This window comes from Semicossyphus pulcher, unplaced genomic scaffold, assembly GCF_022749685.1.
Source record: "Semicossyphus pulcher isolate SPU_LCO1_2020_fin unplaced genomic scaffold, fSemPul1.0.p SCAF_12, whole genome shotgun sequence".
NCBI classification, from domain to species: domain Eukaryota; kingdom Metazoa; phylum Chordata; class Actinopteri; order Labriformes; family Labridae; genus Semicossyphus; species Semicossyphus pulcher.
The window spans coordinates 22,313,568-22,326,415 of record NW_027211626.1 but is presented as its reverse complement, the minus strand read 5'-3'; the positions used below and the strand labels follow the sequence as shown (position 1 = coordinate 22,326,415).

At 39.3% G+C, this 12,848-nt stretch overlaps 2 protein-coding genes across 5 annotated transcripts in view; both read left to right on the top strand.

The window, feature by feature from the left end:
* LOC138588335 (LIM domain-binding protein 3-like) overlaps nt 1–5,091 on the top strand; it is a 48,859-nt gene extending 43,768 nt beyond the window's left edge. For all 4 annotated transcript variants that reach the window (XM_069658398.1, XM_069658397.1, XM_069658396.1 and 1 more), the window contains 6 exons: nt 20–237; nt 334–706; nt 918–1,098; nt 1,776–1,896; nt 2,009–2,124; nt 3,277–5,091. In XM_069658398.1, the coding sequence (XP_069514499.1) occupies nt 20–237; nt 334–706; nt 918–1,098; nt 1,776–1,896; nt 2,009–2,124; nt 3,277–3,366 (1,099 nt within the window). In that variant the 3' untranslated portion in view covers nt 3,367–5,091. The remainder of the gene's footprint in view (nt 1–19; nt 238–333; nt 707–917; nt 1,099–1,775; nt 1,897–2,008; nt 2,125–3,276) is intronic.
* A 3,889-nt stretch (nt 5,092–8,980) lies between these two features.
* bmpr1aa (bone morphogenetic protein receptor, type IAa) overlaps nt 8,981–12,848 on the top strand; it is a 53,011-nt gene continuing 49,143 nt past the window's right edge. The window contains exon 1 of the mRNA XM_069659226.1: nt 8,981–9,145. The gene's annotated coding sequence lies outside the window, so the exon portion shown is untranslated. The remainder of the gene's footprint in view (nt 9,146–12,848) is intronic.

Genomic DNA, 12,848 nt, shown 5'->3' with positions numbered 1-12,848 from the left:
TGTGTTCATCCCTCTCCAGCATGTACGCTCAGCCTCCTGCCATGCATCAGCCTCAACACGCCCCGCCTCCACACCAGTACCAGCAAATGCCACAGCAGTACCAGCAAATGCCACAGCAGTACCAGCAGCCCCCCATGCAACAAGCCCCGCCCACTCAGCAGAGCTCTATTCAGATCCCTCTCGGCTCCGCCCCTCCCAAGGTGGTCAGCTCCGCCTGCATCTACCCCTCCCAGCCAGGTGAAAATACGAATACATATTTACCGCTGTAGAAGAAGTGATTTTACCTCCCGATTCTCCGGAAGCTTTAACACGGATCGTTTTTCCCCCCATTAGCTCCAGCTCCCGCTCCAGTTATGATCCCGCCTCCAGCCCGCCCCCCAGCTGCTGCCCCGGCCCCTGCTCCAGCAGGTCCTGCCTCCGCTAACAGACCCCCCTGGGTGGCTGACACCAACTTCGCCAATAAGTTTGACCCCGGTAAGACGACCACCACCACCATGAAGGTGCAACCGCTGCCCCAGGGCGCCCCTCCTCCTCCGGCATATATCCCCAACCCCTCCCACACCGCACCTGTAGCACCCAGCCCCGGCCCCATCACACCAAGCCCCGCCCCTTTCTCTCCTGTGGCGAGAGGCGTGGCCCAAAGGGCGGAAAGGTTCGCCGCCAGCAGCCGTACGCCTCTGTGTGGGTCCTGCAACAGCGTCATCAGGTAATAACACCTACGTCTTTTCTGTGCCGCTGTTTTTCCATCAACATAACCATTATTAACACCAAATAGTGCTATTAAGGTCCTCTAAGATACAAATTATTGGTGTACCACTTCTCACGATTAAAATGAAACCCATCATTTTTAACTATTAAACTGTTTAAGTGTCATCACCTGAAGCACATTGAACATGAGACACTGTTGTTGTTTCCAGGGGCCCCTTCCTGGTGGCCCTCGGTCGGTCCTGGCACCCCGAGGAGTTCAACTGTCACTACTGCCACATGTCTCTGGCTGACGTGAGCTTCGTGGAGGAACAGAACAACGTCTACTGTGAGAACTGCTACGAGGAGTTCTTCGCTCCAACCTGCGCCCGCTGCAACACCAAGATCATGGGGGTGAGGGGGTCCAACTGCACACTTGTTTACCTGCCTACCTGAAAAATTGTCTACCTGTGTACATTAGCAATAATTAATTTATCATTTAAATGACGTTTAAAAGACTGTAGAGAGTAGACCACTGCAAAAAATATATCAACTTTGTCATTTTTACTGCTTAAAACCCCTTAAATTGTGTAAATATGTCATTAAATACCCTTATTAGGTACAATATAATACAATTTATTTATATAATTTATTCAATATAAGGGCACCCCCTGACGTTGCATCCAAGTTGAAAGAAGCAAATTGACTTGGTCATTTTAAGAAAAGAAGAGTTACGGGTTAAGTCATTGAGCGTTTACTAGTTGAAAAAAGCGTGGCCCTTGAGCTGCGAGAATATTTCATCCAGTCTTCAGTAGAAATGACCCCAGAATGATCTGCAAATCAGAGTCTGTGTGTTGAAAAGAAGCAATACAATACAGCATGGCAATCAGGACAAACACAGTGAAGTTTGTGTACTTTTACTTAACAAAAGGGTCTGCATATTTGTCCCACCTCTTCTTTGGAAAATGATCAGCAACAATGGAAAGAAAAAGCGCTTAGTGGTAAAAGGCTAACACATGATGACACCGCAGAATGAACCTTAAAATGTACTAAAGATGCAGATAATCTTGACATGACCTGACGTGTTGCAGGAAGTGATGCACGCTCTGCGGCAGACATGGCACACCACCTGCTTCGTGTGCGCAGCCTGCGGCAAAGCCTTCGGAAACAGCCTCTTCCACATGGAGGACGGAGAGCCGTACTGCGAGAAAGGTACAACGATGGTCACACTGTCCTCCTTTTAAGGACAAATGTTAAGAATAAGCAATACAAACAATAAATTGTTATTTCAAACTGTCTCTATCTTTGTCCTTCTCTCTGTCAGATTACATCTCACTCTTTAGCACCAAGTGTCATGGATGTGACTTCCCGGTTGAAGCTGGAGATAAGTTCATTGAGGCTCTGGGTCACACCTGGCACGACACCTGCTTCGTCTGTGCGGTAAGAACCCGAACCTGACACCATTCAAACAAGTTGTGTTTGTCCAGGTCTTAAAGTATTTGTTTTAAAGAAACAGATTACCAACCACTAAATGTGGCATTAACTTGGGGTGGCATGTAATGGGTTAAAATTACTTTTCCACATCATGGAAACAAAACCAATGGAGAGTGTGCTTGGGAGAAGAAGAAAGATTCTCTAACACTTGGTTCACACTAAAAGTTTAGGCACTAAAATAAGGTTCAGGGATAGATTAGATTGGCTGAAAATAATGCAAGTGTTAAAGTTACTGAAGGATGTTACTATAATGTCTTGTTTAGATGTCATAGTAATATGGAGGTATGACTGTGACTCGATGCAGCTGGTATAATAGATGTGTTGACGGGATGATTGATGCAGACACTCAATTACGCAAGGTGGCTTTTCAGAGCGTGTATTCTCTAACCCTCTGCACCTCACCTCGGCACTGGGTAACACTGTGGACGCATATAGGGACCAATCTGTGTACTTTTAGTGGCTACACCTGCAGCGCACACACAGCATGAGCTTTTGTTATAAAAGGTACTGCTTCAAGCCGGTTGCGCTGCTAAAACATACATTTGAACACCGTTAGAAAAAGTAGATGATATACCGTAAAGCCCACTAGTCTGTTTGTATTTATTTAAGAAGAAACGTGGCGCTCCACCTGAACTCTACTTTTCCACGCAGGTGTCAGTCACTGAACCAAGTGCAGTAAAAGTAGTAGAGGGTTTTGTTTTGTAAAAAGAAAATAGACTTAAAAGTCCCACATAATAAAAAAAATAAAAATTAATTGTTTATATGGATATGAAAACACACCACATTTATCGTTTATAATTCCCTGTATTTTTTTAAATTGCAATAAATATCGCAGAAGAAAAAGTTATCGAAATGTCACTTTTTTCCAATCGTGCAGCTCATGTTGCGGTTTTTTAAATAAAAGTTAAACTCCATCCTCCTCCATTGTGTTGAGGTGGAGACACAAATCTCAGATATATCTTAACCTGCACAACTTAAAACAAGACTTTCCAGAACAGCTATAAGTTACTGTCCAGTTCAGCAGCAGGTCCTTATTATTAGAACTCAGACTTCGTCTCTTGTCCCATTTAACCACTGCCATTTGTGTTGTAACGGCAGGTCTGCCATGTGAACCTGGAGGGTCAACCTTTCTACTCAAAGAAAGACAAACCTCTGTGCAAGAAGCACGCTCACGCCATCAACGTGTAGAACAACCAACCAGCTGCAGATCTACAGCTCTGGCCATCACCAGGGGCAACACTGCCACCCACTACGACGAATGCAAGCCGACAACAACAACTTTTACAGACATGTGTGTGTAAACGCTCTTTATGCAAAATACACTTTGGTTTGAGACAAATTTCTTTGTGCATTTATAATAATATTTATAACGACGCTGCCTGACGATTCAAACGTCAACACAGTCCTGATGTTTTCTTTTATCCATCCCGCCCACTATTATGTACTGTAGTGAGTTTCTTTCTTATGTTTTCTACCAGAAACGACTGTGTGTTTGATGTGACCACGGTGCTGTTCCGTTCACAAACAGAGGAGGTTATATGGAGTCCAAAGTGTGCCAAAATGAAATAATTAAATAAACTGTAGTTTGGATTTCTGTCTGTCAAATAAATATTTTAATAATAATCTCTGAGGCCTCTGTGAGTGAGTTTGAGTTTTTAAATGAAGTAATTTTAAAATGTTTAATTTTTAACCCCATTTAAAAATCAATATTATATTTGCATTAAAAATGAATGAGCCAGATTTAATTTTTGTTTTTGTTTTCTTTAAATAGCTTTTTAAATGTTAATTTACACATTATTTTTAATGAAACACTAATAATTAATTATTTAATTATTCCAGTGGCACACTCGAGACTCCATACATTTTAACTTCACAGCTGAATATTGTTCCCATCATATCTTGGTCTGTACTGTGCCTATGTTGATTTATATTTGTTTAGGTTTTTTGAATGCTACCTTATTTTTTTCACTCTACTAAACTAACAACAATATTTTAATGATGTTTGGTTCATTTCCTGTTTGTATTTTGACGAGAAGGCGACTGTCTCTGCTCTCAGTCCCTGATCAGTGTTTAATCCTCACTCAGACTGCTGGACACAGATGTGGTCTGACTGCAGCTGTGTGGCGGTGAACTGAACAGCAGAGAAGCATGTGAAGAAGCCTTATCTGACATGTTGTTAGAAGTGAGACTGGCAGTGAATGTAACACGACCAGGTGACACTTTTCATCAGCCTCATTCCAGCAGGTGAATCCTTGTGGTCACATGTAAAAAACAATTTCAAGTGCACCATGGTACAGCAAAGGTATCTGGTCACACCAGAATACATTTCAACAGAGTAACAGTCATTTTCATTCATGGGTCATTCGGGTAGTTAGAGGGGGCGGGGCCAGTGGGGAGGCCAGGGGTCTGTGGAGCCCTCCAACACCACAGTCAGAAGGTGAAAGGTGGTTGAATTGTTGGTACCATGGATGAATTACAGAGTGGGCAGGTACAGGCACAAGATCCTGGACTAAAACTTCTAGATGAGCTGACTATTTCAAGTGACATTCAAACTACAAAAATACACAAAACAAGAACAAAGGCACAAAAAACGTACAAAAACATGAAACCACTACAAAGATGCAAAACAACTATATAAAGACATTAAACCATTACAAAGATGCAAAACAACTATATAAAGACATTAAACCATTACAAAGATGCAAAACAACTATATAAAGACATTAAACCATTACAAAGATGCAAAACAACTATATAAAGACATTAAACCATTACAAAGATGCAAAATACCTACAAAAAACAAAACAACTACAAAGGCACAAAACAACTACAGAGATGCAAAACTACTTTGAGGAGTGAAAAACTACAACCAGACACAAAATGGCCACACACACACACACACACACACACACACACACAAAAAGACAACAAAAAAACTAGACACAAAATACTAATAGAAGACTCTAAACAACCACAAAGAGACAAAAACAACAACAATGAGATTCAAAACAACTTTCAAGTGAAACATAATGACCACATAGACTCAACACTCAACTTCAAAGACACACTATACAAGTAAGAAGAGGCACAGAGCAACTTGAAAAAGAAACAAAACGGCTTTGAAGAGATACAAAACTCCAAGAGATACAAAACCACCACATACGTGCGACATTACCTCAGAGACACAAAGAACTATGAAGAGATGCAGATTGACTTCGGCCCAAAATGACCACAAATAGACAGTAAATAATTTCTAAGAGATTTAGAGCTACAAAAAGAAACGGAACATCAAACACAAAACAACTATGAAGAGACACACATTGACTTCAAAGAGTTGTAAAACACAAGACACCTCCAAAGAGAGCCAGCACTAGCCAGCCACAATTACAGCTAGTCAGTTGCTAACAGACAGAAGTTCAAAAGGGTTATTTAACAGGTTTTGTACCGTTCACATCATGCTGTATCTATTTTGTTGTGCAGTTTATACTCTAACAGATCAGATCATGAAATCTTTTGTGGTATGACACGGCTCAAAGGACTTAATCCTGCTCCCACACTGTGTTTCAGTGTTTTTGGAGTAGGTTTCCCAGGTGACCTGCTCAGGTGAGGCTGCTGCGGAGTGTTGATGGTGTCTGATGCTGTCATGTGGAGTGTAGCTAATAATCCCTCTGTGACTTCTCACACAGTATGTGCTACTCTGCAACTAATAACCTTGAATGTCATATTTATTGACTATTTGACTGTGTGCTATTTATTTAAAAGCTAATATATCATCACTGCTGCGTTCAGTGCTCATGAAATTATTAGTTGTTTAATTTCTTTTGTGGATGTTTGGCATCACAGGATGTACTTTGAGTGTTGATGGATTTCTTTTTTGTAATTATTCCGTTAATGCTCCTGAACTTTGGGGGCTTGAATGTTTATTTCAGTGGTGTTTTTCCACATCAAGGACACTTAATGGCTCTGTTCACACTGCAGGTCTTTAGACTCCTTTCTTAAAGACATGAACTTTGTGTGTGACTAAGAAATTTAGGGAACTTGTTCCTGTTTACTTTGATGATGGCAGCGTGTTTTTAGCAGCCTCTGGTGGTCATTAGAAGTACTGCAGCTTACAAACCGCCTGATTTATTTCAGATCCTTTCTGTGTTTTCTCAAGGTACGTCGAATCATTTTTGTTCAAGAAGTGAAACAAGGGGCTTCTATCCAATACAGACAAAATAACCAAGAAATAATTTGTGATCAGTAAACAAAACAAACTTAGAATAGATACAAACTTCCAGCTTGTTCAGTCTAATCAGGCAGTGTAAACACTACATATTTTGCAGCGTGAACAGAGCCTAAGACACAGTAGAGTAATGATTTAGAGCAGAAGGACTTTTGCTTTAAGAAATCTGTTTTTCAGACTAACTTGAATGAATTTGACACACGTTTCTGTGGGGAAATGTTGAATGTTGACACACGTCTCCCTGCAGCGCTTTGTGCCTTAGGCCTCCATGTGATCCGTTTGTCTGACTGGCACACAGACTCAGCAAGTTGTGTGCTGGTGTACAGTTTTTACTTTGAATATTTTATACAGTTTTTCAAAGAGTGAATGTGTGCATGCAGAACGTTTGTCACTGTTTGTCACAGCATGTCGATGGAGTCAGAATTAGTTAGAAAAAGAGAGGTGCTAACCCCGACGTTGAACATTATTAGAAGAGTTTGAACTGATGATAATGATCTGTAAGTGAAACTTCATTAATGTCACAAAAAAGCTAAAGTTACATTAAGACTCACCTGGTTGTTGCTGCTTTACTACATTTGTTTAACAGGTTTTAAATATTTGAAGAATATATGTGTTGCAAGTTGAATAAATTGAGCACTTCAAACACTTGACAACATTTTGTCTTACGTTTTGTTTGTCTGTTTCAGGTTATTCTGTTAACAATGGGACTTTTGGTTTAAAATTGAAACTAAAAATCTCTGATAAGAAGATTAGGGACATGATAGAATACATATTTCAGGTTCTTTATTGTGTAATTAAGGCTAGAAATTGAAGATTAAAGGAGGGGTTCACCGTTAGAAAAGGTCTGAATCTTACATTAAAAGGTCAACAATGAAGACTTTACTCTTGTGAAACATTTACAAGAAAAATAATCCATATTTCAACATTTCACAGCACAGACCAGAGCTCAGACATGGAGAACACTGTAAAAATGCTGTCTTACAAGTTTAAGTCCTGCACTGAAAATGAACTGAAAGTATTAAGAGAAGAACAACATCCCTGTAAGTTCTATTACATATTATAACATTATTATTACTCATGCAAGTAGGATTTTACTGTTGGAGTTGGTTAAGGAGGAGCACAGTTTGAACTTTTTGTATATTTCTGCAACTTATGATTATTTACATCCTGGATTAAATATCCATCAATTGATTTTTTTGGTTTGTAAAATTTGTAAAAGTAGTGAGAAAATACAGTCACATGACCCAGAGCACAATGTGACATCTTCCCAATGCCTGTTTTGTCCAAAATAAAGGCATGTGACCTTTGTAATTTTCCCCTCAAGAAACCTCCCTTTCCTCTTTAAGTTTGAATCATCCATCAGTTTTGAAACATTGACAGTAAGTTCCCTTTTTTGTTTCTTAATGCAGCTCTTTTCATCAGCAACACAGGCCATGACCTCAGAGGAGTAAATGTTAAATGTTAAATGTTGCAACACGTATCCTACTGACAACCAACTTACTGTCACAAACAATACATAATAACTCAGATCTGTTTTAAGTATTATTATCATTATTAGTAGTCTATAATTATTTAACCCATACTGATTTTCTGTAGTACAGGTAAAGTTATTGGGCCTGATGTTCTGTTAACCAACAGCAGTGGGCGACTGGGTCGCTTTTAGACCTTGATTTCAAAATAAAAGCCCACAGGTCTTTCTGCAGGGCTGAACAGCGCGGCTCTGATTGAAACACAGAGGAGGAGAAAATAAAGAGCTCTCACTCTCCGTATGTGTCAAGGGACCAAAAAGACAGTACTAAAACTGGAGAGTATATGTATACTGTCTGAGTTTAGATTAGAATAATGAATCATTTAATAAATCATTAATTCTACCTTATCAATACACTTAATCAAACGTATGCTGGAGGTTGTCCTAAACTTAAACAGATATGTGCACAGGTAAACAAAAAATATCAATCTTTATGACGAAAATCTCCAGCTTATGCTTTGTTTAGCTCTTTTTCCAGAAAGAAGATAATACTGTCAACTTTTGTAAAATGTAACACTGGTATTGTAATTAAATTATGAAATCATAGAAATATTTTGACAAAATGATTCTATCTCAGATGAAAACTCTTGAATACTCTGATTTATTTGTCTCTTGAATTTCACAAACTCCCTTACCCGAGTCTCGGGCTTTCATTTTTATGTTTTTTGTATATTTTGCCCATTTACTCTTTACTTTTTCAAAACTCTATTTTCCAACATGCAGTTTAAAACAGCCTATAAAATACATATTTTTGTAAATGAAAAACAAGAAATTCCCAGAGATAATAGCCCTCGGTGGTCGCTGCAGCCTAACTACTCATAAAGTCTATCAGATAACTACACGTTTTAAACTCAAATCCATTAGAAAATACCTGAAAGCTTACCTGAAAATCAAGCGCATGCGTGTCGGTGAACTCCCACTCTCTCGCCAACCGGAAGTTCGACCAATTGTTTTGCGCTGCAGAGTGAGCCATCGTGTCAGGCACAGACGATCTTTGTCCGGCTGGTATTTGCTCCCCTCCATCATCAAACAGCAAAACCACAGACCGACTGAGCGGGCAGCCGAGGGAGTACGACGCTGAGAATATTACAAGAAAACACTTGGATATTACGCCTGTCTGTTGTGCTATTTTGGTGGAAACTTAGACTTGAACAACTAGGATGAAATATCGTCGAAAGGAGCGCCACGTCCGCTGGAGGAATTAAAGAAAGAAGGTAAGGCAGAATAATCCAGAACTTCAGTCCAGCCTGCGAGTCTGAGCCCGACTTTTGGGCTCCGTCTATCTGCTGGGAATAACACAGTCCCTGCGTTGGAAAGCTTCGTGTTTACGAATTGTCGAGTTTAAAACAGCGTTTTTATTTTATACTTTACTTTCTCCATATTTTAAAAGTACTTTGTCTTCGTTTAAGTGTTTTATAATTTAGTAAATATTATGGTTTTTGAAAAACTACTCTAAAAAACAATACGGCGAACAGATTTTTTGTAAGTGTGTTTGCGCCAGGATGTAGACGGATCCTTCTGGCTGCTGTCGTGGAAAAAAGTTTTCTTCACCTCTGCCATAGGACGAAGTTGAATATCTTTGTTGTTTAAAATAACAGTTTACCACACAGCACACTATACCGATCAAAAAATACCTGAAATATCAGTGTATTTGTTTTTCACTGTGATCTCTGCTCGTTTGTTTTGGAGGATATATTTGCTGTTGAAAAGCTTGTTAGCCACATTCCTCAGTTAGCGCACTGCACAGTTCACACAGCTCGTCTGTAATTATAGTAAGGATTGAACGTGTGCTAGCAAGATAGTGTACACTACTGAGTCAAAACATTTAAATTTGAATCAGTTGTATGGCCTTTTCTGCGTAATTTATTCGATACGAGCTGTGTTGTTAAAGTTAACTTCAGGTCAGTTCTCAGTGCTAACTGTTGGTGAGCGTTAGTTAACTGTTAGTGAACGTTAGTTAGCTCTGGAGGAGCCGCACGAGAGTTTATTGTGGCCACACAGGACAGCATGTTTGGCTAAAAGACTTGTTTTTAATGTGTAATAGGAATGCTGCAGTTGTATTTGGTTTAAAAACGTTGGTTTTGTCATTAAAATGTTAAAGTAATAACCTCGAAGATTTGCATGTAAATAATTGTCTGTTAAGTCACTATCGCCGAATGAGGTAACACAATGGTGATTGAACCTATGGCCCTCTGATGAAAGCCTTTGCTTTTGCAGCATATAGTATTATTATGTACTGGGTGTCTGGTGAGACTTTTGCAGAAAAAATCACAAGCGGCGCCCAGTTAGTGACGCGTTTTCCATCACCCAGCAGTGGTTGGTCTGCCAGAGAGGGTTGGCGGAGCTAAGCGGCTGCTTTTCCAGTCTCTGCAAGTGTTGCAACAGTAATCTACTATGGATAAACAAACAAAGAACAGATCAAAGACTACAGATACAACTTCAAAAATAAGTGAAAATCCAAAGAAAAAGAAACAAATTCGACGCTCAGATAAACAGTCTAAAAAGGAAAGCGACCGTCAGCCAGGAAAATCATGAGTTACAACCGTAAAAACTGGAGCCAACCATGGACGTTACACATGCAACACTGTCTGGATATCTAGGAAGTGTGCTCCCGCAATTACTATTTATCGGCATAGGTGCTGCCAAATAGTACAAAACTGAAATGTTGGAGATAAGCACTTAAATGTTTTTAAGTTAGTTAGCAACCTAGGCTAACTTTGCTTACTCAGCTGTTTTCCAGCTTTACTCTTTTGGATTTCTTTTATCACAGTTGAACAAACCTTTTAAAGTCCCTGGTGATTGGGTTTTTCTTGTTACCTTTGTGTTGTTGATGCCGCCATGAATCTCAATCTACTGAAATTTTAATTTGGTTTACATAAAAGTCTAACACTAACAGGTCATCTAACATGTCGGCTTTGTTTTATTGCGGTGTTTTAGGGTTAATGTGCATATTAACACAATTTCAATATCAACAGCCATAATTCAGATGATTTTCTATACCATCCAGTTATTGATGGTATTATTCACAGCACTGATGTGTTTTGTAAAGTTAACTTTATCTGTTTAGCTCTTCCATTTACAATAAGGGCTGCAACAGGTGATTTTTTTCTTGATCATTTTAGAATAAGTGTATTGTTTAGAACAGTGTGAATCACAGTTTCAAGGTGTCTTGTGTCATATGTGGGCAACATATTGTTTCTTTAATGTCAGATGTGTACTGCATTTAAAGGTTCATAAGCAGACGAGCAAATATCGCCTCAGCTCTGTGGTAAGTCTCTGTGTGTTGTCCATCACTGAGGACAGAAGCTTCTCTTTGATATAAAGCAGGAATCCTGTCATTACTGAACAGCTGGCAGAAACGTTGAAGGTCTGGTTTCTATTATTATTCATGTTTAAGTGATTCCTGGGTCATGGTGCTCAGTCTAAACAGGGACATGTTTGTCTAGTTGGTATGTTTGTTTAGTGATAGTAAACACAGTAGTATTTGTACTTGAACTGTTGGATGCTGTTGCACTTGTTTTCGGAGGTGGTCTGAATACGTCTGGCTGCTCTATGCTTTATCTGATGCTAAAGGATCTTTAATTAATCTGCAATCATTTTTGTTTTTGGTCATTTAGTTTCGGTTGTCAGTGTTTTTACTGTTTTCCATGTTGATTAGTCTTTTATTTTTGGTTATTGTTTTAGTCCTCTTTTATTTGTTACTTTTTATCATGTTCTTATAACCAGATAAGTTAAACAATCTCTGTATCGATGGTAGTTATTCAGACATGATATACAAATCTTTGATATTGCTTCCGGTGTAGTTGGTTGTTTAAGACATCTTCTTTTGAGGAACGTTAGTAATCAGCCTGAATATATAACCTCAGAAAAAGGGAAATGCATTCTTTTTAAAAATCCTTTTCAGTAAGGAATCTTCCTGTAAGTGACTTCACTTCAAGAAATAGATTATTTTCACATTTGATTAGTTCCTGTTTTGTTACTACAGTTGTTGTTTAAATGTTTAAATCACAGGAGGGTGGTGTTGTTGCGCTAGATTAATACATTTAAGGAAATAATGTGCCAATTTTTGTTAATCGTTTCCATTTTTCAGGCAAAAATGTCAGCTGGTTCCAACTTCTCAATTTTGAGGATTTTCCAATTTTCTGTGTCATTTGTGACAATAAATGAAGAACCCTTGGGTTTTGGACTTAAGAATAAATAAATAATCGAGTTAAAATGATTATTTTGCCGCACTCTGTTTCGCAATGATGCTCTCGTTTTGTCCTGTGATATAAATTCAGCGCACCCCTTTCCCTCAGCAGTGACATTTTCCCCGCCCACACTCACTTGCCAGGCTGGTAGGCTGTAGTTCGGTCCGAGCCAAGATGACGGAGAGAGATCCTTAAGTCAACAAGAAAGGTAACAGTAATTCCGCTGTTTGGAAACTCTTTGGTTTCAAAGAGTATGACGAGGAGCAACAACAAATACTGTGCAAGATTTGTTTCACGGTGGTGCACCACAAAGGAACATGACCAATTTGTTTATCACCTGAAATTCAATCACCGAGTTGCCTATGACCAAACAATAAAGGAGCGAATCAAGTAATTAAGTAAGTTAATTAAGATGAAATTAATTAAAATTAAGTACGGAGCCCCTCTGGTGGCATCTGAGGAAAAAATAATAATGCGTGGCCACGAGACAATAACATCCACAACAATTCGATTGTTTAAGTTAATACAGTCTGTAAATATTACTTTGACATTAGGCGACTAATTTTGTTATAACCAGGGGTTAAATCAGTACGCGGCTGTCCGAGGCTTAACCCTGTCACATACGGTCACACTTTCACCGCAAGAGGGTCTGGCTGTTACGCACGATGCGGACGAGAGTGTTTGTTATCTGGACGAGCTGCTCTTGCTGGTTTACTCCAGGGAGGAA